We start from the raw sequence: 20,672 nt of genomic DNA, 5'->3' as shown, positions 1-20,672 counted from the left end.
TAAAGTCCAGGGTGAAAACCAGAGCGAGGCCTTTAACCCCTTTCTACTAAGAGTAATTGTAAATCACTGTAGCGCGTATCGAGTGTGGGTGGAGCACAGAGGACGGCAGGACAATGCTTGGAGGCAGATAAGGCGATTTATTTTCACAACTTTTCAGTCTATGTAATCTCGTACACACACACACACTCGTCTGGTCCCAGGTTGCGCTCCCTCTGCTCTCTCTCTGCCTTCTTAAATAGGGAGCGGTTACTGGGAAAACACACACAAACACAGGTTAATCACCGTCAGGTGTAGCGATTCTGCCACTCACCTTCCCTGGCTCCACCCTCCTGTCACAGACCGGCGCTTGACCACGCCCCCGCTGCCACATACCCCCACCGCCCGACTCAGGCCGGGTGCCCGTCCGGCCCGCAGCCGACTCCCCCCCCCTTGACGGGAGAGGAAGTCCGCCACGACCATCTGCACCCCCGGCCTGTGGACCACCTTGAAGTTGAAGGGTCGGAGTGCCAGATACCAACGGGTGATCTGCGCATTGGCATCCTTCATGTGGTGGAGCCACTGGAGGGGCGCGTGGTCCAAACAGAGGGTGAAAGAGCGCCCCAGCAGGTAGTAACGGAGGGCGAGGACTGCCCACTTGATCGCCAGGCACTCTTTTTCAATTGTGCTGTAGCGCCCCTCACGCACTGACAGCTTCCGGCTGATGTATAGGACCGGGCGGTGCTCCCCCTCCACCTGCTGGGACAAAACGGCCCCCAGCCCTCTGTCCGACGCATCCGTCTGCAACAAAAAAGGGAGAGAGAAGTCAGGGGAGTGTAAAAGTGGCCCCCCCACACAGTGCAGCCTTTACCTCAGAGAAAGCCCGCTGGCACTGCTCCGTCCACTGGACCGGATCTGGCGCCCCCTTTTTAGTGAGGTCAGTCAGCGGGCTGGTGACGTCCAAATAATTAGGTATAAACCTACGATAGTAGCCAGCCAGCCCCAGGAACTGTCTCACCCCCTTTTTGGTCTTGGGCCTCGGGCAGGCCGCAATCGCTGCTGTATTATTAATTTGGGGACGCACCTGCCCATTGCCCAAGTGGAAGCCCAGATACCGTACTTCCACCCGCCCAATCGCACACTTCTTCGGGTTGGCAGTGAGTCCCGCCCACCTCAGCGACCTAAGGACGGCCCTCAGGTGTTGTAGGTGCCGCTGCCAGTCATTACTATAAATGATGATATCATCTAGGTAAGCGGCCGCATAGGTGGCGTGGGGCCGGAGGACCCGGTCCATCAGCCGCTGAAACGTAGCGGGCGCCCCAAACAGCCCAAACGGAAGGGTGACGAACTGGTGTAAGCCGAACGGTGTGGAAAAGGCTGTTTTTTCCCGGGATAATGGAGTCAAGGGGATCTGCCAATATCCCTTCGTCAAATCCAGTGTCGAGTAAAAGCGAGCCGTGCCTAGTCGATCGAGCAGCTCATCAATACGAGGCATTGGGTACGCGTCGAATTTAGACACCGCGTTGACTTTTCTATAGTCCACACAGAACCGGACCGAGCCGTCGGCCTTGGGAACCAAGACCACCGGGCTGCTCCAGTCACTGTGGGACTCCTCGACGATGCCCATTTCGAGCATGGCCTGAAGTTCTTCCCGAACCACCTTTTTTTTGTGTTCGGGTAATCTATAAGGACGGCTACGCACTACCACCCCCGGGGGCATCTCTATGTGGTGTTCTATGAGGTTAGTGCGACCGGGCAGGGGCGAGAACACATCCGAAAACTCGGCCTGCAACTGGGCGACCTCCGTGAGTTGGGTCGGGGAGAGGTGGTCTCCACAGGGGACCGGAGAGGGACGTGATGCCAATGACCCTTTTTGGACCTCCGGCCCCAGCTCCACCTTCTCCGGAACTACCGACACCAATGCCACGGGGACCTCCTCGTTCCAGAGTTTCAGCAGATTGAGGTGGAAGATCTGTAGTGCCCCCTCCCTGTCCGTTCGCCTAAACTCATAGTCGACGTCCCCGACTCGCCGTGTGACCTCAAAGGGTCCTTGCCACTTGGCGATTAATTTGGAGCTCGACATGGGCAACAGGACGAGTACCTTATCTCCCAGAGTGAACTCTCTAAGGTGCGTGCCCTTGTTGTACAGGCAGGCTTGCCGTTCCTGGGCCTGCCGCAAATTCTCCTGAGTTAGGTGAGTGAGCGTGTGGAGTTTTGCGCGCAGATCCATAACGTACTGAATTTCATTTTTGCTCTGTGAAGGTCCCTCCTCCCAATTTTCCCGCAGTACATCTAAGATGCCGTGCGGCTTACGCCCATATAATAATTCAAACGGGGAGAACCCCGTGGAGGCTTGGGGGACCTCTCGCACTGCAAACAACAAGGGTTCGAGCCACTTATCCCTGTTACGTGCGTCCTCACTTACGAATTTTTTGATAATATTCTTGAGGGTGCGATTGAACCGTTCAACTAAACCGTCCATCTGTGGGTGATAAACGCTGGTGCGGATCGGCTTAATACCCAGTAGCCCATACAGTTCGCTCAGTGTTCGTGACATAAACGAGGTGCCTTGGTCAGTCAGAATCTCTTTCGGGATTCCAACCCGGGAGATGACGTGGAAGAGGGCCTCTGCAATACTGCGTGCTGAGATACTGCGAAGAGGCACCGCTTTCGGGTATCGCGTTGCATAGTCCACCAGAACCAATATAAAGCGGTACCCACGTGTTGACTGATCTAATGGCCCGACGAGATCCATCCCAATTCTTTCGAACGGGGTCTCGATTAATGGTAGGGGGCGCAAGGGCGCTTTTGGAATGGCCGCTGGATTTACTAACTGGCATTCGCGGCACGCTGCACACCACTTACGGACGTCGCCGCGAATCCCCAGCCAATAGAATCGGGCCATTATCCGGGCGAGTGTCTTATCCTGCCCAAGGTGTCCAGCCATGGGATTAAAGTGAGCCGCCTGGAATACCAATTCCCGGCGGCTCTTTGGAATTAACAACTGGGTGACTCGTTCTTTCGTCTGAGTGTCCTGCGTCACTCGGTATAACCTATCCTTCAAAATGGAAAAATAGGGGAAGGACGGGGTGGCATTCGGCTGGAGCGTCTGACCATCGATTACTCTCACTTGGTCAAACGCGTGTTGCAGAGTCTCGTCTCGCGATTGTTCCAGTGGGAAATCCGCGAGGGATTCCCCAATAGAAAGAGGAGGGGCCGGTGGCTCCTCACTCTGTCGCGGAGATGACGTAGACGGCTCTGCGACCGCAGCTCCAGCCAAAGCGACACCGGGACCTTCCCCTGTCAACCGGCAGGACCCACTCTTTACTAGGCGTGTCATTAAATCCCGAAATCCCGGCCAATCAGTCCCCAAGATCAAAGAGTGGGTAAGGCGAGGATTAACCGCCGCCTTCACTATCGATTTCTCCCCTCTGAAATGTATGTGGACCGACACCAACGGGTAGCTGTGAATATCCCCGTGCACACACAACACCTTCACCCCTTGTGCTCCCCCCAATGCCTCGTCTTGCACCAGGCTTTGGCGGATCGAGGTCTGATTGCAACCCGAATCCATCAACGCCTGATATGTAGCCCCTTGTACACTTACCGGTATGCGATACGCTCCGGCCCGATCGAGGGCAGCCTCTGGTGCGTCGGGGATCCGCACCACCGCCCCCACTTCTATCGCTGCACACTGTTGCTGCAGGTGGCCCGGTTCCCCGCAGCGCCAGCAAACCGGCCTGGGCCTTCCCTCTGCAGCTGTGTTCTGGGGCTCACTCACCTGAGGGGGGGGGGAGAGACAGACACAGAAGGGAGAAACGGGAGGGCACCACGGGTGCGGCGGGCCGGCTGGGGTGGAGCCGGCCCCCGCCTCAGTGGTAGGGGAATGGGGCGAGGACGGGACACGGGAGGAGGGGGGAGAAAGAGAGAGAGAAGAGGAGAGAGAAGATGATGTCGTCTGCTGTCCTGCCGCCGGAACAGCCGCCAGATGATCCTCCGCCAGTCCCACGGCCTGATCCAGCGACGCCGGGCGGTGGCACTGGACCCACTCCGCGGTTCCGGCTGGTAAGCGGGCGATGAACTGTTCCAGCGCCACCTGGTCAATGATTCCCTCGGCGTCGCGATCTTCGGCCCTCAGCCACCGCCAGCAGGCGTCCCGGAGCTGCTGGCCGAACGCGAACGGGCTGCCGACTTCCTCCATCCGCAGCGCGCGGAAGCGCTGGCGCTGCTGCTCCGGCGTGCGCCCCACGCGCTGGAGGACAGCCCGGCGAAGGTCGGCGTAGGCCAGCCTGCAGTCGGTGGGGAGCTGTAATGCGGCCAGCTGCGCCTCTCCCATCAGGAGGGGGAGAAGGCGCGCCGCATGCTGCTCCATTGGCTACCCCGAGGCTTCGGCGACCTGCTCGAACAATGTGATGAAAGCCTCGGGGTCGTCCTGCGGGCCCATCTTGGTCAAGGTGAGGGGAGACGGGCCCGCGGCCGGGGCGCTGGTGGACCCCGCCGACGCGAGGAGACGCCGGAACGCCTCTCGATCTTCCTGCTGGGCCAGCACCAGGGCTTCGAAGCGGCACTCCTGCTCCTTTCGGAGCGTGACAAGTGCCTGGTGCTGGCTCTGCTGAGCCGTGGTGAGGGCGTGGACCAAGTCCGCGAACGGGGAGGATTCCATGGGGCTGCTGTGTTGGTGCTCCACCTTAATTCTGGGTTTCAGCACCACTGTAGCGCGTATCGAGTGTGGGTGGAGCACAGAGGACGGCAGGACAATGCTTGGAGGCAGATAAGGCGATTTATTTTCACAACTTTTCAGTCTATGTAATCTCGTACACACACACACACACACACACACACACTCGTCTGGTCCCGGGTTGCGCTCCCTCTGCTCTCTCTCTGCCTTCTTAAATAGGGAGCGGTTACTGGGAAAACACACACAAACACAGGTTAATCACCGTCAGGTGTAGCGATTCTGCACTCACCTTCCCTGGCTCCACCCTCCTGTCACAGACCGGTGCTTGACCACGCCCCCGCTGCCACAATCACTTTGTATAAAAACATTTGCCAAATGAGTAAATGTCTTAGAACTGGGATGTGGAAGTGTTCAGGCCATAGACACAAGAAATATAGGAAACAGGTGATAGGTTTTTGTTTAGGATTTCTTGGTGCCATAGAAGAAACCGGTTTGAGCCAGTTTTATGTTGCAGCTGCAGTCTATTAACCTCAGACAACCCTGCCTTTACGCCTCCTCTGTTAGACTGATGTGATCATGTGATAATTTACCAATAAGATGTACAAGTTCTTGTATCAGACTCACTGAACGTATACGCCGTCTCTTTTCTATGGCATAACAAACACCTTTTTGACTGAACTTCTGGAATTTTCTCCACAAGTAAACCATGTGCGTTGAGTGCTCTTACCATTCTTATCCAACAAGTGTGGCTCAGACTGCTTCTTTCCGATGTCAGCGAATAAGCGGACAATGGGGATGCAGTTGGCCAGTTTTTTCTGGTTTTGGTGATGGTGCCGTTTGAGAAAAGCATTGCAGATTTTCCCACGCACCTCCTCTCCGAGAGTGAATGATGTCTCGTGCTGGTCGAGAACCATGTCTGCCCATTTGGAATGGACAAAAGTGAGAAATCACTGAGTATTACAGATCTACGGGAGTTTTTTTTTTTTACATCATAAGAAGTATTGTTGTAATGCTTTACTACACCTGCAATTTCCTCCAGGGTGTTAGCGCTCATGTCCAGCATGACGATGCCATTGAGGATGCAGCTGCGCAGCTCAAACAGGCTGTGCAGTGACAGTGTGGCTACATAGGGTTTACTCCATCTGTCCCCTCCGTCCTCCACATCCTCCTCAAATTTCACCCATCTACGCCAACAGTACACAAAGAGAACGGGACAGATTAAAAAAGTGATCGATAACACAATGGATAGGTTTTAGGACACAAACTGAACTTCCGCTTGTGTTGAAGGAGAGATTGCGTGAGTGAAAGAAAAAGCAAAGAAGCATGAACTTCACAAGTACTTCACCTCTGAGGGACCTTTTAGAGAGCTGAGACTTGCACTCTTTACTTATGTAACTACATACATTCCATATAACAGTTTGGCTGGAGTTTAATATTTTATAATATTTACGAAATAAGATGCTTTAAAATGAATAACTGAATGATAAGCGGAGAAGTTAATGACTTATTAGCTCAGAAATATTTACCATGGTATAAGTTGCAGCATAGAATAAGATGCCCCCTTTAAAATGGCTGCTTTGGGGAAAATACTTATATATTTAACAGTTATGCCACGAAATCGAGTCATACATGAACTGATAGCCGATGAGGTGCGTAGCACCGAGCAATGTACGACGAGACTTTATACAAAACGTCCGACAAAATCATTTCTGCTCGGAATGTAAACAAACTGCCGAAATGACCGGAGTGATTTGTGAAAAATGTGATAATAATAATTCTTGAAAAATAAAAAAGATACGTTCTTCAGCATCAAATATTTTTATTCCATATTTTGTTGCTTTTTTTTGTATTTTGGGGGGATTTGTTTTCGAGTAAAGTTTTTATTTTGTCCTCGGTTGGTTCAGCAACACACGCTGCCATTTTATTTTTCTCTACTCATGGTATATGAGCTAATATCCTAGTAGTAGAGTAGCCAATCAGAGCGTGTGATTGCTCATATCCAGTGAATGTGGATAGAATATATCCAGTGAATGTGGATAGAATACACACACACACACACACACATATATATTTCTAAGTATGCACGTTGCCTTGTTTTATACCTTGTTTTACACCCTCATATTTTTATTTAAAGGATATCTCCAGCATAATCTGTTGGATATCGACAATGTTTCACTCTAAATAGCAGGATGCCTATATCATTCTAACTGTCTTTTTGTTTCCAAGCATAATCATTATTATAATCAGCTTCCAATTTCACTTCATGTATCGGTCAGATTTAATGTTTAAATGTTTCGCCTTATCTACGGGAGACTGAAAGCGAGTTCAAATCTCAACGAGGGGTGGGGATGTGACGGACGCCATTATTGACTCTGTGTGTCCATCAGTGTGACAGTAACCACTTCCTGCTCCGACATCAGTGTCTATTATTCATATTATTAATTTGTTTTGGTACAGATCAACCAGAAAAAGAACGTATTCCTAAACATCTGGCCTGTCTACAAGTTCTGTGAGTAAAAAATATGACAAACATCCAGCTAAAAACAGATGGTGAGATTTAACAGTTGATCTATAAAATGTGCTCACAGTATAAATGCGGTGTGAGGAGTGCCAGACTGAATATCACATCTAACACACTTCATTCCAGCTCTCACTTTCACAGGATATTTATTTATGCCTTTTTCTACAGAAATCACTCAAAGTGATACAACTGCAGACAATATATATATATATATATATATATATCATCTCATTATCTCTGACCGCTTTATCCTTCTACAGGGTCGCAGGCAAGCTGGAGCCTATCCCAGCTGACTACGGGCGAAAGGCGGGGTACACCCTGGACAAGTCGCCAGGTCATCACAGGGCTGACACATAGACACAGACAACCATTCACACTCACATTCACACCTACGGTCAATTTAGAGTCACCAGTTAACCTAACCTGCATGTCTTTGGACTGTGGGGGAAACCGGAGCACCCGGAGGAAACCCACGCGGACACGGGGAGAACATGCAAACTCCACACAGAAAGGCCCTCGCCGGCCCCGGGGCTCGAACCCAGGACCTTCTTGCTGTGAGGCGACAGCGCTAACCACTACACCACCGTGCCGCCCCTTGTCATTGATTATTAAACCCAAATATTTGACATACTTTTAATGTTCAAGTGAAACAAATTTGTTTTGAGAGTTATTAAATATTTTAATATTAATTGAAGATAGTGAGAAAAAATTACAAAATTCAATTTTTTTAGATTAAGAGTTAGCTTATTAACTGTAAACCATTCATGAAGTTTTGTTAGCTCTTTATTTACCACACTTTCAAGGACTTTAATAGGTTTATTAGCATATAAAATGTTAGTATTGTCAGCAAAGAGGTGAAGCTTAAGGATATTGGAGGCATTTGAGATGTCATTTATATAGAGTAAGAATAGTAAAGGTAAAGAATAGTAAAGAACTGAACCTTGTGGTACACCACAAGTCATTTGTTTTTTTATTTGAGATACTGAAATGTAGTTTGAGTTCTACCGCTTAAATAAGATCTAAACCAGTCATAAATTATTCCACGGAGCCCATAGCAGTATAGCTTATTTAACAATATACTATGGTCCACAGTGTCAAAGGCTTTTGATAAATCCAAAAATATCACACAAGAGAAGAGGTTTTTATCAATATTCAATTGTATAGAGCTTATTATATCTAATATTGCATGCTGAGTTGAGAAGTTTTTTCTAAAGCCGTATTGAAATTCAAAGAGTAGGTCATTTTTATCAATAAATGCAATTAAACGATTATAAATCAATTTCTCAAAGATTCTATTAAAGACTGAAAGTAATGCAATTGGTCTATAGTTACTTGGCTCAGAGTCATCATCTGATTTGAATACAGGAATAATTTTAGAGAATTTTAATTTAGAGGGATATGATCCAGTGTTAATAAAAGAGTTTATTAGATAAGCTAAGTGATCACTAATAATCATAATAAAACCAATCCTTAGGTGTATAAAGTTACAACTTAAAATACAATTAGTGATAACTGTAGACCTTTCAGTGGACTACAACCTTTCTAAGGGAATGCGATGTAGTCAACCATTTATCATGTCCCAGATCAAGCCGCCATTTTTCCACAAATTTGCAGAATTTTTGCCAAATTCTGAATAGAGTGTTCACATCAAAGATTTAGTTTTATCTGTATTATTTCTTTCATCATTTTATTTCAAATTAATACCAACATCACCATTCAAAACCGTGTAGTTTATTGACTGAGTATATTTAGTGGGGTACCCCTACAGTACCCAGTTTCTGAGACAGATCCGCATACATACATACATACATACATACATACATACATACATACATACATATACACACACAAACACAGTTGTGGTCAGAAGTTTATATACGATGACATGAATGTCATCTTGGATCTGAATGTCATGGCAATATTTGGGCTTTCAGTAATTTCTTTGAGCTGTTCTTTTTCTGTGGCAGATTGTACAGCATACATCTTTAATTTAAAAAACACTAGAATTTGATGCACAAGTTTTAGTTTTCTTTGGGTTTTCTGAAATCAACGCAGGGTCAAAATTATACATACAGGGTCAAAAATTTACATACACTCACTTAGATTATTAATTCAGAGGTGCTGAAACTTCCAAAATGTCTCTTATCTTGCCAAGGCCAAGGTCTCTTAACTTCCTGTTAGTGATCATGATTGACTACAGCTGGTAGCTTCTCTGTGCCTTCATAAAAAGGGTGTGTTTACAGCACTCATTGGATTGGCCAACACACAGTAAAATGGGAAAGTCCAAGGAGCTCAGTGCAGATCTGAGAAAGAGGATCACAGATGTACACAACTCTGGAATGTCTCTTGGAGCCATGTCTAAACAACTGCAAATCCCAAGATCAGTTCAAACAATTGTACCCAAGTTATTGTGAGGTGTAGTCACTTTGCCAAGCCACTTTGCTTCAAGAAAACCCAAACTGTCACCTGCAGCTGAAAGGAAATTGGTTTGGATGGTCAGGAACAACCTGGGAACCACCATGGCACAGTCCTGCCATGAACTGGAAGCTGTTGGATCACTGTCTACAGTTCAGATCACCATGGACTAAGAGGCTGCTATCCAAGAAATAACCCCCTGCTCCAAAATTGACACCTTCAAGCTTAACTAAAGTCTGAAGCTGAAGAAAAAGCCTTCTGGAGGAAAGCTGTATGGCCAGATACGACAAAGATTGAGTTTTTTGGCCACAATAACCACCATGTACAGAGGGACACTGTACCAGCTGGTGGTGGTGGTAGGATCATCATGCTCTGAGGCTGTTTTGCTGCCAGTGGAACTGGTTCATTGCACATAGTGGATGGAATAATGAAGAAGGAGGACTACCTCAGAATTCTCCAAGATAAACCATCAGAAACTTGAACACGACTTGGGAGTTACAACAGGACATTGAACCCAAACACGCATCAGAGCTGGTTCTGGAGGATAAAGCAGGCTAACATTAAGCTTAAAACAAGTCCTGACTTCAACCCTATTGAAAATATATGGACCGTGCTTATAAGTTGAGTCCATGCCATGAAAAAAAAAGTTAATTGAACTCGACCATTCTACCATGAAGAGTCATGAAATATCCAACCAGAATTCAGCCAGAAGCTTGTTCATGGTAAACAAAAATATTTGATCAAGGTGAACCTTACGAAGAGACATTTTACCCAAATATTAGGTGTGCTATATGTATATTTTTGACCCTGTATATACAATTTTGACCCTGTGTTGATTTCAGAAAACCCAAAGAAAATTAAAACTTGTGCACCAAATTCTAGTGTTGTTTTTAATTAAAGATGTGTGCTGTACAATCTGCCACAGAAAAAGAACAGTTCAAAGAAATTACTGAAAGCCCAAATATTGCCATGACATTCATGTTACTGTATGTAAACTTCTGACCACAACTGTACACACACACACATTTATTTATATATATATATATATATATATATATATATAAAATTGTGTGTGTGTGCACGTGTGTTTGTGTGCGCGCACGCTTGTTATTGTACCTCGCAGTCTCTTTCCACTCAGTGTCCTCTCCTTCTCTCATAGAAATTTCATCCAGCTCAATGAAAAGTGTGTGGGGAATGTGCTCCTCATCCTCATCTTCCATCCCCAACAAAAACTGCACCCTCTGAGACAGAGTATCTGCTACAGAGAGAGAGAATTTCAAAAGACCTTTAATGCAGGTATTCGACAGATAAACACAATGTTATTTCAAAAATAAAAAAAAATTTAAATTGAACTACCACAAGTGTGCAAAGGTAAGTTCATCATTTTCTACTGCACATAAAACACCATTTAAACATCAAATATCCTCAAATAATTGTGTATTCTCTGTCGCTTTATAAAAGCGAAAATCAATTAGCATTCTAGATTTAACCAGAGCAGCAAAAACGGCTGCAACATCCTGATCCTGATCACATTCAATCTTATTTTTACAACTCATGTAAATAGCCATTTTAGCTTGACCCAGTGTAAAATTAAGCAATTGACAACCAGGTCTACACTTCTTAACAGATTTAAACCCAAAAATAAAGATCTTCTTTGAAAACGTCTCATTAAAACACTCAAAGAGTCTCTTTAATGCATTAAAAAAGCCAGTCAATCTTGAACAATTCATAAAAACATGAAATACTGTTTCTCTCTCAAAACAAAATGGACAATTATGACTCACTTCAGGACGTAAAACAGAAATAAAAGCATTTACAGCAATGATTCCATGCAAAACATGCCATTGTAAGTCCCCAACTCTTTTAACTAACGGTGGCTTGTACAAGCCTCCGTTTGTATGAGTCTCCAGGGCTCATCCTTCTCCTGAAGAGGATACAAGATGCGATTTTTCTTCTCCCAGTTTTTCAGGTTTAACGCTGCACTGAGGTGAAGACAGGACTTCTGGGAGAACGGTGTGACAAACCTTAAAGGAATTTGTCCAAACAAACAACTGAGTAGTGTAGCACCTCTCGCTGTCACAGTGGACGCTGCCATCTTAGGCTACATCCACACAACAACGGCAACGAGATTTTATTTAAAAAAATATCGCGTCCACATGGGCAACGGATCAGTAAAATATCAGGTACATATGGCAACGCAACGCTTGCCGAAAACGATGCAATACACATGCCACACCTCTACGTGCGCTGTAAGACGGTCCCATCGGAGACACCAGAACAATAGAAGTAGGACGCATGCGCATAAACCCCTTCTTCTACCCGGCGTGAAGTACTCACAGGAACAAACACACAACAACAAGAAGATGGCTGCGACTACGCAACGAAATCGTGTCTTCTGTGTGTACAAATTAGTTTTATTAGTGTGCATAGTTTTATATAACTTAATTTTCTTATTGTTTGTGAACATTTTGAAAAGCATTTTTATATAATTTATATAACTTTTTATATTGTGTGTGAACATTCTGAAAAGCAGTCTTATCCAATAAAAAAAAGAAATTCAAGAAATGGTTCAGTTACTTGTTTATTTAAAAGAAAAGCTGTATACAAAAGTGAATGCAATGCAGTGGTTCATACAAAACAGCGAGAGTGCTGCTTGTTCTAGTCATGTGGTTGTGACGTCATCGTAAACAAATCCGTTCTACTCATCCAGATGACTTCGCAACGGCGCCATTGCCAGATTTTTCCACTCTGGAACCCGTTCTCAAAAAATATCGTTTTGGGGCACCCAAAACGCCGGTGCCGTGTGGACGCCAGGCCGAAACGATAAACAATTTTATCAGATTCACCTGAATCCGTTGCCGTGTGGACCGCCTCTTAGAATAGCAAAAATGGCACCTTTTCTGTCAGTGTCATTCAAAAAAAAAAAAAACATGGCTGCAGGAGAGGACAGCTGCTTGCTTGCGCTGGGTTACCTCTACCTCCTCCCCTCCCCTCCTACCCTCTTCCCCCCCACCCACCCCTGATTGCCCCCTCCTTCCCCCCTTTCCCCCCCTCAAGTCCCATGTTTTAAAGTGTACTTGTGTTATTGTGTGTTTGTGCAGAGGTTTTTAAATGCTCCCACACTGTACTCCTGATAGGAGCATAGTGGGGGGATGTTCTTTTTTTCCTCATCTTTCCTCATGTTACTACTGTGTTTCTTTTTCTTTTATCCCTGTCTTCCTGTCCTGTTCCCCCTCTGTAAGGACAGGTTGATGGTCAATTTCATTGGTAACAGTGACAGTAAAGGGTTCATTCATTCATTCATTCATTCATTCAATGCTCTCCATTCTGGTTTCACTTCATCACCCAAACCAAGTACAGAACGCCAGGGAAAGTCAACCTTCTGATTTAACCCCTTCTGATTAAAAATTTTGACGCAAACCTTGTAAAACACATGACCACCAGTTCTTCCAGCCCTATGTAAGGGCACAGGTTCAACATTATTGTTAGGACTAGGACTGTTTTGGCCTCTAGAGGCCGCTGTTATTTCCTTTTCATGTCGTGTTCATTTTGGCCTCTAGAGGCCGCCACTGTTCCTGTGTTTTGAGTTTGTGTTAATTGCCTAATTATCTTCACCTGTGTCCTTAATTAGTTTGTCTATTTATACCCCTGAGTTCAGTCCTCTTGTCACGGAGTCTTTGTGCTGTTATGTTTATCTCCAGTTTCCTTTGTACTGTGTTTTTTGATCTTCTTAGCTTTTGTATTTTTGCACTTTGCTTTTCTTTTGGATTATACTCTTTGGTTTTTTTTTGTCTTTTGTTTTGCCCTGTATATAGTGTATATAGTTTAAATAAACCTTTTGATTCTTTTTCTACTTCCGCCTTACGCCTCTGCATTTGAGTCATCCCCCTGGTGGCCTAGTGGGGGTTTGCTGGATTATCACACCAACGAACCAGGTTCGAATCCCAGCAAAACCCTAACAGAAAGACTCCGTCATGACCGACTCAGCAGAGGCTGCTTCAACTGTCTACCCGGCCAACCTTCAGGGAATTATGGCAGCTTTGACACGCTTCGGAGCGACCATGGACGCTCATGGACGTACGCTCACCAGCCAACGTGAGGCCCTCGCTCGCCACGAGGAACTGCTTCAGCAAATTGGGAAAACCCTGGCACAGCTGACATCTCTGCCTGCATCTCCTGCTCCTGATCCAGTTCCTGCTCCTGATCCAGTTCCTGCTCCTGATCCAGCTCCCACTCCTGCTCCAGTGCCTCCTGCAATGCTGCCTTCTTCACCTCGCGAACCCAGCCTTCCTGCACCACAGAGGTATGACGGCAAGCACAGTGAGTGCCGAGAGTTCCTTACCCAGTGTCAACTCACCTTTGAGCTTCAGCCTACCACCTACACTACGGATCGCCGCAAGATTGCCTTTGTGATCACCTTATTAGCTGGTAAGGCGCGAGCCTGGGCTACTGCTATCTGGCAAAGACAGGGACCTGAGTGCTTTGATTTCCAGCTGTTTTCTGAAGAGATGCTTCGGGTCTTCGATCAGGCAGACATCAGTACCGACGCAGCCCGAAAGCTCATGTCCATCCGGCAAGGAGGAAGCGTCGCAGATTACGCCATCTCGTTCCAAACACTCGCAGCAGTAAGTGGATGGAACGAGACTGCCCTGGTGTCAGCCTTCCACCATGGTCTGTCTGACCCCATCAAGGACGGTCTGGCCTCTATTGGATGCCCAAGTGACCTCGAAACCCTCATCTCACATGCTATTCGTCTGGACAACAGGATGAGAGAACGCCACCAAGCCTTGAGCCCCCCCAGCCTCCCTACCTCTACCTGGAGACCGTCTACCTCCTTCAGTGACTGTCCAGAACCCATGCAAGTGGGTCGTACTCGCCTCTCCGCATCTGAGAGGGAGTGCAGAAGGAGGGACAAGTGCTGCATCTACTGTGGCAAGCCTGGTCACTTCCGAGCATCATGTCCCGAACTCTTGGGAAAAGGACCGCCCCGTCCAGCCGAGGGAGGGTTGTGACGGGGCCTACCCTCTCTCCCGGACTCCCTGGCCAAGGAATCTACATCCCGGTCTCCATCTCCTGGGGTGAGTCTGTCCACTCTTGTCAAGCTTTGATAGACTCAGGGGCGGCTGGGAACTTTATGGATATTCACTTCGCCCAAAGCATCAATATACCTACTGCACCTCTTGAAGTCCCTCTGTCTGTGTCTGCCCTCGATGGCCAAGCGTTAGGTGATGGAAGAGTCACTCAAGTTACTTCTCCAGTCTTCCTCCAGTCTCAAGGTCACAAGGAAGAAATATCCCTGCACCTGATTCCTTCACCTGAGTTCCCAGTTATTCTAGGCCTTCCTTGGCTTACTCGCCACAACCCTCGCATAGACTGGGTAACAAGCCAGGTTGTGGAATGGGGCCCTGCATGCCATGCCTCTTGTTTGCTCTCTAGCTCTCCTGTGTCTCCTGCCGAGCCCCCTGATCTCACCGAGTTATCTCAAGTTCCCACAGAGTACTGGGATCTCAAGGAGGTATTCAGCAAGAGCAGGGCCGCCGTTCTTCCTCCGCACCGGGCCTACGACTGTGCCATCGACTTGCTCCCTGGGACTACCCCTCCTCGTGGCAGACTGTTTTCCCTCTCTCAGCCAGAACGCAAGGCTATGGAGGAATACCTCAAAGACGCCCTGGTCTCTGGGTTCATTCGACCCTCCACCTCACCTGCTGGTGCCGGCTTCTTCTTTGTCGGCAAGAAGGATGGGGGGCTTCGACCATGTATTGACTACAGGGGCCTGAACAAGATCACTGTGCGCAACCGATATCCCCTTCCGCTGATGTCCACTGCTTTCGACCTGCTCCAAGGCGCCACCGTCTTCACCAAGTTGGACCTACGGAACGCATACCACCTCATCCGTATCCGACAGGGAGACGAGTGGAAGACTGCCTTTAACACCCCGTCTGGGCACTACGAATACCAGGTGATGCCCTTCGGACTCACCAACGCACCAGCTGTTTTTCAGGCCCTAATCAACGACGTCTTAAGGGACATGATTAACCTATACGTTTTTGTCTACCTCGACGACATCCTTATCTTTTCCAAGACCGTGCAGGAGCACCGCCACCATGTCCGCCAGGTTCTCCAGAGGCTGCTACAGAACAATCTGTTCGCCAAGGCCCAGAAATGCGAATTTCATGTTCCCGAGGTCTCCTTTCTGGGATTTATTGTACGGACAGGCCAACTCCAAATGGACCCTGCCAAGACCCTGGCCGTCCGGGATTGGCCTACTCCCAAGTCCGTTAAGGAGGTTCAGCGGTTCTTAGGATTCGCTAACTTCTACCGCAAGTTCATCAGGAACTTCAGTTCTGTGGCAGCACCCATGTCAGACCTCACCAAAGGGACAGGTGGATCTTATGGCTGGTCTCCTCAGGCAGAAAAGGCGTTCAAAGACCTCAAGGACCGCTTCTGCACGGCACCCATTCTGGTTCTCCCGGACACCTCCCAACCATTCATCGTGGAGGTGGACGCCTCGGACAGTGGTGTCGGCGCGGTGCTCTCTCAACGTTCGGAAGGAAAGCTGCACCCCTGCGCTTACTTCTCCCACCGCCTGAGTCCTGCTGAGTCCCGGTACGATGTGGGGGATCGAGAACTGCTAGCGGTCAAACTGGCCCTTGAGGAGTGGAGGCACTGGCTGGAGGGAGCACAACATCCATTCCTGGTTTGGACTGACCACAAGAACCTGGAGTACCTCCAGCAAGCCAAGAGACTGAACCCTCGACAGGCTAGGTGGGCCCTGTTTTTCAGTCGGTTTGACTTCACCCTCTCATACCGCCCCGGCTCCAAGAACACCAAACCTGACGCACTGTCCAGACTGTTCTCTGCCACTAACAGGGAGAATGAAGTCGGGCCTATTATCCCTGTGTCCCGGATTGTGGCCCCTGTCCGCTGGGGTATTGAGGAGGCTGTCCGACGAGCCCAACGCCAGGACCCCGGTCCTGGGACGGGGCCACCAGGCCTCTTGTACGTCCCACATCAAGCCCGGGCCAAGGTTCTCCAGTGGGGTCACTCTTCCCCTCTCACCGCCCACCCGGGAGCTCGGAGGACCCTGGACTTCCTGAAAAGACGCTTCTGGTGGCCTAACATGGAGAAGGAAGTAAGGTCATTTGTCCTGTCCTGTGAGGTTTGCACCAGAACCAAGAACCCACGACAGCGTCCCCAGGGTCTCCTGCATCCTCTGACCATTCCCCGGCGTCCCTGGTCCCACGTGGCAGTCGACTTTATCACGGGTCTGCCTGAGTCACAAGGTAACACGGTCATTTTGGTCTTAGTTGACAGATTCTCCAAGGCCTGCCGCTTCATACCACTGTGCAAACTCCCCTCTGCTCTTGAAACTGCGAAACTTTTGTTTAATCATGTCTTCCGAGTCTTTGGTCTTCCACAGGACATCGTCTCAGACCGAGGGCCCCAGTTCTCCTCCCGAGTGTGGCACGGGTTCTGCAAGGTCATCGGAGCCACTGCCAGCCTCTCCTCTGGGTTTCACCCACAGTCCAATGGTCAGACGGAGAGGCTCAACCAGGACCTGGAAACCACCCTGCGAGGCCTGGCTATGGATAACCCGACATCGTGGAGCACCTGGCTGCCATGGGCGGAGTACGCCCACAACACCCTGCAGTCATCGGCCACCAAGCTGTCGCCATTCCAGTGCCAATTCGGGTTCCAGCCACCTCTGTTCCCGGACCAGGAGGAGGACGCGGGGGTGCCCTCGGTCAACCAATATGTGAGACGGTGTCGCAAGACCTGGAGCAAGGTCAGGAAGACCCTCATACAGACCTCCAGAACCAACCAGACTCAGGCCAACCGCCATAGAAGACCTGCACACGCTTTCCGCCCTGGGCAGGGTGTTTGGCTGTCCACTAAGGACCTTCCACTGCGGGTGGAGAACCGAAAGCTTGCTCCTCGCTACATTGGCCCCTTCAAGGTGTTGCGCAGGGTGAACCCTGTCTCCTACCGGCTCCAGTTGCCCCGGACTCTGAGGATCAACCCCACTTTCCATGTTTCCCTGTTACGGCCCGTACTGACGTCTACGTATGCCCCTGCCCCTAGGAACCCCCCACCCCCCCGCATCTTCCAGGGGCAGACTGTGTTCACTGTGAATCGCCTGCTTGACTCCCGCCGGGTCCGCGGCGGGTTGCAATATCTGGTGGACTGGGAGGGCTATGGTCCTGAGGAGCGCTGCTGGGTTCCTGCTCGGGATGTCCTTGATAAAGAACTATGTCGGGACTTCCATTCGGCCCATCCGGATCGCCCTGGGAACGTCAGGAGACGCTCCTAGGGGGGGGGTCCTGTTAGGACTAGGACTGTTTTGGCCTCTAGAGGCCGCTGTTATTTCCTTTTCATGTCGTGTTCATTTTGGCCTCTAGAGGCCGCCACTGTTCCTGTGTTTTGAGTTTGTGTTAATTGCCTAATTATCTTCACCTGTGTCCTTAATTAGTTTGTCTATTTATACCCCTGAGTTCAGTCCTCTTGTCACGGAGTCTTTGTGCTGTTATGTTTATCTCCAGTTTCCTTTGTACTGTGTTTTTTGATCTTCTTAGCTTTTGTATTTTTGCACTTTGCTTTTCTTTTGGATTATACTCTTTGGTTTTTTTTTGTCTTTTGTTTTGCCCTGTATATAGTGTATATAGTTTAAATAAACCTTTTGATTCTTTTTCTACTTCCGCCTTACGCCTCTGCATTTGAGTCATCCCCCTGGTGGCCTAGTGGGGGTTTGCTGGATTATCACACCAACGAACCAGGTTCGAATCCCAGCAAAACCCTAACAATTATCCAAAAAAAGACCATCATTTTCACCAAAAATTGGGAAATGGATCACTATCACAAGGAACTATTCTCTGTTCAAAGTAGCCTTTTATCACCAAATTTTCTTCTGCTGTAAGTGAGGCTTTACATTTTTCCAATGATTGGCGAGCGACATGAACAGACCTGATGTTCAAAACTCTTGCTACATTTTGACAATTTTGAAAGTCTCTACCGGCCACACCCACCAACTGCCCCAAAGTAAGTAAGCATGACCTTAAGAAACTGTCATACATTGCATTGCTGTTATAAGTAAAGTCCAACTGTGTCCCAAGGAGCAAAGGCTCTTTTAAAAGTCAATACAAAGAAGGTTTTTTTACTTCATTTCTGTACAGTGAATAAATCCCACACTTTAAAAAGATTCTTGTAAAAAATTGGCAGCTGTAGAGTGTCCAGTCTTCTGGAATCCATCAAAAAAAGAGATTTGTCCATGTCCAGTCCACCAACAGTTCGTAAAATGGCAAAGGCCACAGATGTCCATCTCACAGATTTTTGTTCAATTAACAACTTCTGTAAAAACTGCATTCTAAAAGCTGCTGTTCTGCTTTGCAAATGAACCAAACCTTGTCCCCCTTCCTCCTTTGGCAAATACAATACACTTTGTGAAACCCAATGCAATTTATCTCATCTCATTATCTCTAGCCGCTTTATCCTGTTCTACAGGGTCGCAGGCAAGCTGGAGCCTATCCCAGCTGACTACGGGCGAAAGGCAGGGTACACCCTGGACAAGTCGCCAGGTCATCACAGGGCTGACACATAGACAACCATTCACACTCACATTCATACCTACAGTTAATTTAGAGTCACCAGTTAACCTAACCTGCATGTCTTTGGACTGTGGGGGAAACCGGAGCACCCGGAGGAAACCCACGCGGACACGGGGAGAACATGCAAACTCCTCACAGAAAGGCCATCGCCGGCCACGGGGCTCGAACCCAGACTTTCTTGCTGTGAGGCGACAGCGCTAACCACTACACCACCGTGTCGCCCCCAATGCAATTTATCCCAGAAAAAAATCTAACAACAATGATTGAACTTTTGAAAGCAAATGTGCAGGTGGATCGACACGCTAATTTATGCCGCAGAATAAATGCCACTAAATTATTAATAATATGAGTCCTCTATATGACATTTGTGGTTTAAGCCATCTCCATTTATCCAAACACCCTTTTATTTTATCAACAATCCCCTCCCAATTATTCTGCACATAACTACTGTCTCCAAGGAAAATACCTAAGTATTTAATACCATCGTTCTTCTATATTAACCCACCCGGTAACCTTGGAAGGCCATTGTCCCATTTTCCAACAGAAAGAGCATCACTCTTTGACCAGTTGATTCTGGTGGAAGAGACAATTTCAAAAACCTTGGAAACTTCAACCAAAGTATCCACATCATCCTGACCCCTAACCATCAAAAGTACATCATCTGCATATGCTGAAAGATAAAAAACATCATTGCAGCCTGGTAAAGATATACCTTTTAAGACACTTCTAAGTCTATGCAGGAAAGGCTCTATAGCCAAACTATAAAGAATTCCTGACAAAGAACATCCTTGTCTTACTCCTCTTGACACTTTAAAAGGAGCACATAAGCCACCGTTAATGTTAAGCAAACTTTCAATGTCATTATACAGTACTTTTATTTTATCTATAAAATCTGAGCTGAAGCCAAATGCACTAAGAGTCTTCCAAAGATAGGCATGCTCAACTCGATCAAAAGCTTTCTCTTGATCTATAGAAATAAAAGCTGTGTTTAAGCCAAACATTTTTGATACATCTGTCTCGAACCAATGAAACATTGTCAAATATTGACCTGCCAGGGACACAATAAGATTGGTCAGGGTGAATAACCTCTTCTAGAACCTTCCCCAACCGGGTGACCAATACTTTAGATAATAACTTGTATTCGGAGGCAAGCAAAGACACAGGACGCCATGACTTCACATCACAGAGATCCCCCTTCTTAGGGAGAAGGGTAAGAACAGCTCTACGGCAGCTCATTGGCATCAGCCCTCCAGCTAAACTATCATTGAGCACCTCAAGCAAGTCCTCCCTCAATTCAGGCCAAAAGCACTTAAAAAAAATCCATTGGAAGTTCATCCAAGCCAGGCGCCTTCCCACACGCCATGCTTTGAAGTGCTTTATGCAACTCTTCTAGGGTCAACACCCCAGTGAGCATCTCGTTTGACTGGTCTGAGACTTTAGGTAGCCCCTTGAAAAAACATCTTTCAGCAGCCTTGTCCTT

The 20,672-nt window shown here is 47.7% G+C and overlaps 1 protein-coding gene across 1 annotated transcript in view; it reads right to left on the bottom strand.

The window, feature by feature from the left end:
• LOC132888854 (sodium-driven chloride bicarbonate exchanger-like) overlaps positions 1-20,672 on the bottom strand; it is a 168,007-nt gene that overhangs the window by 79,038 nt on the left and 68,297 nt on the right. The window contains exons 12-14 of the mRNA XM_060924948.1: positions 10,707-10,845; positions 5,678-5,838; positions 5,382-5,570 (exon numbers count right to left, since the gene is read on the bottom strand). Of these exons, the coding sequence (XP_060780931.1) occupies positions 5,382-5,570; positions 5,678-5,838; positions 10,707-10,845 (489 nt within the window). The remainder of the gene's footprint in view (positions 1-5,381; positions 5,571-5,677; positions 5,839-10,706; positions 10,846-20,672) is intronic.

The sequence above is a fragment of the Neoarius graeffei genome, chromosome 7, assembly GCF_027579695.1.
Source record: "Neoarius graeffei isolate fNeoGra1 chromosome 7, fNeoGra1.pri, whole genome shotgun sequence".
Lineage (NCBI taxonomy): Eukaryota > Metazoa > Chordata > Actinopteri > Siluriformes > Ariidae > Neoarius > Neoarius graeffei.
This window is presented reverse-complemented; position numbering and strand designations above follow the sequence as displayed.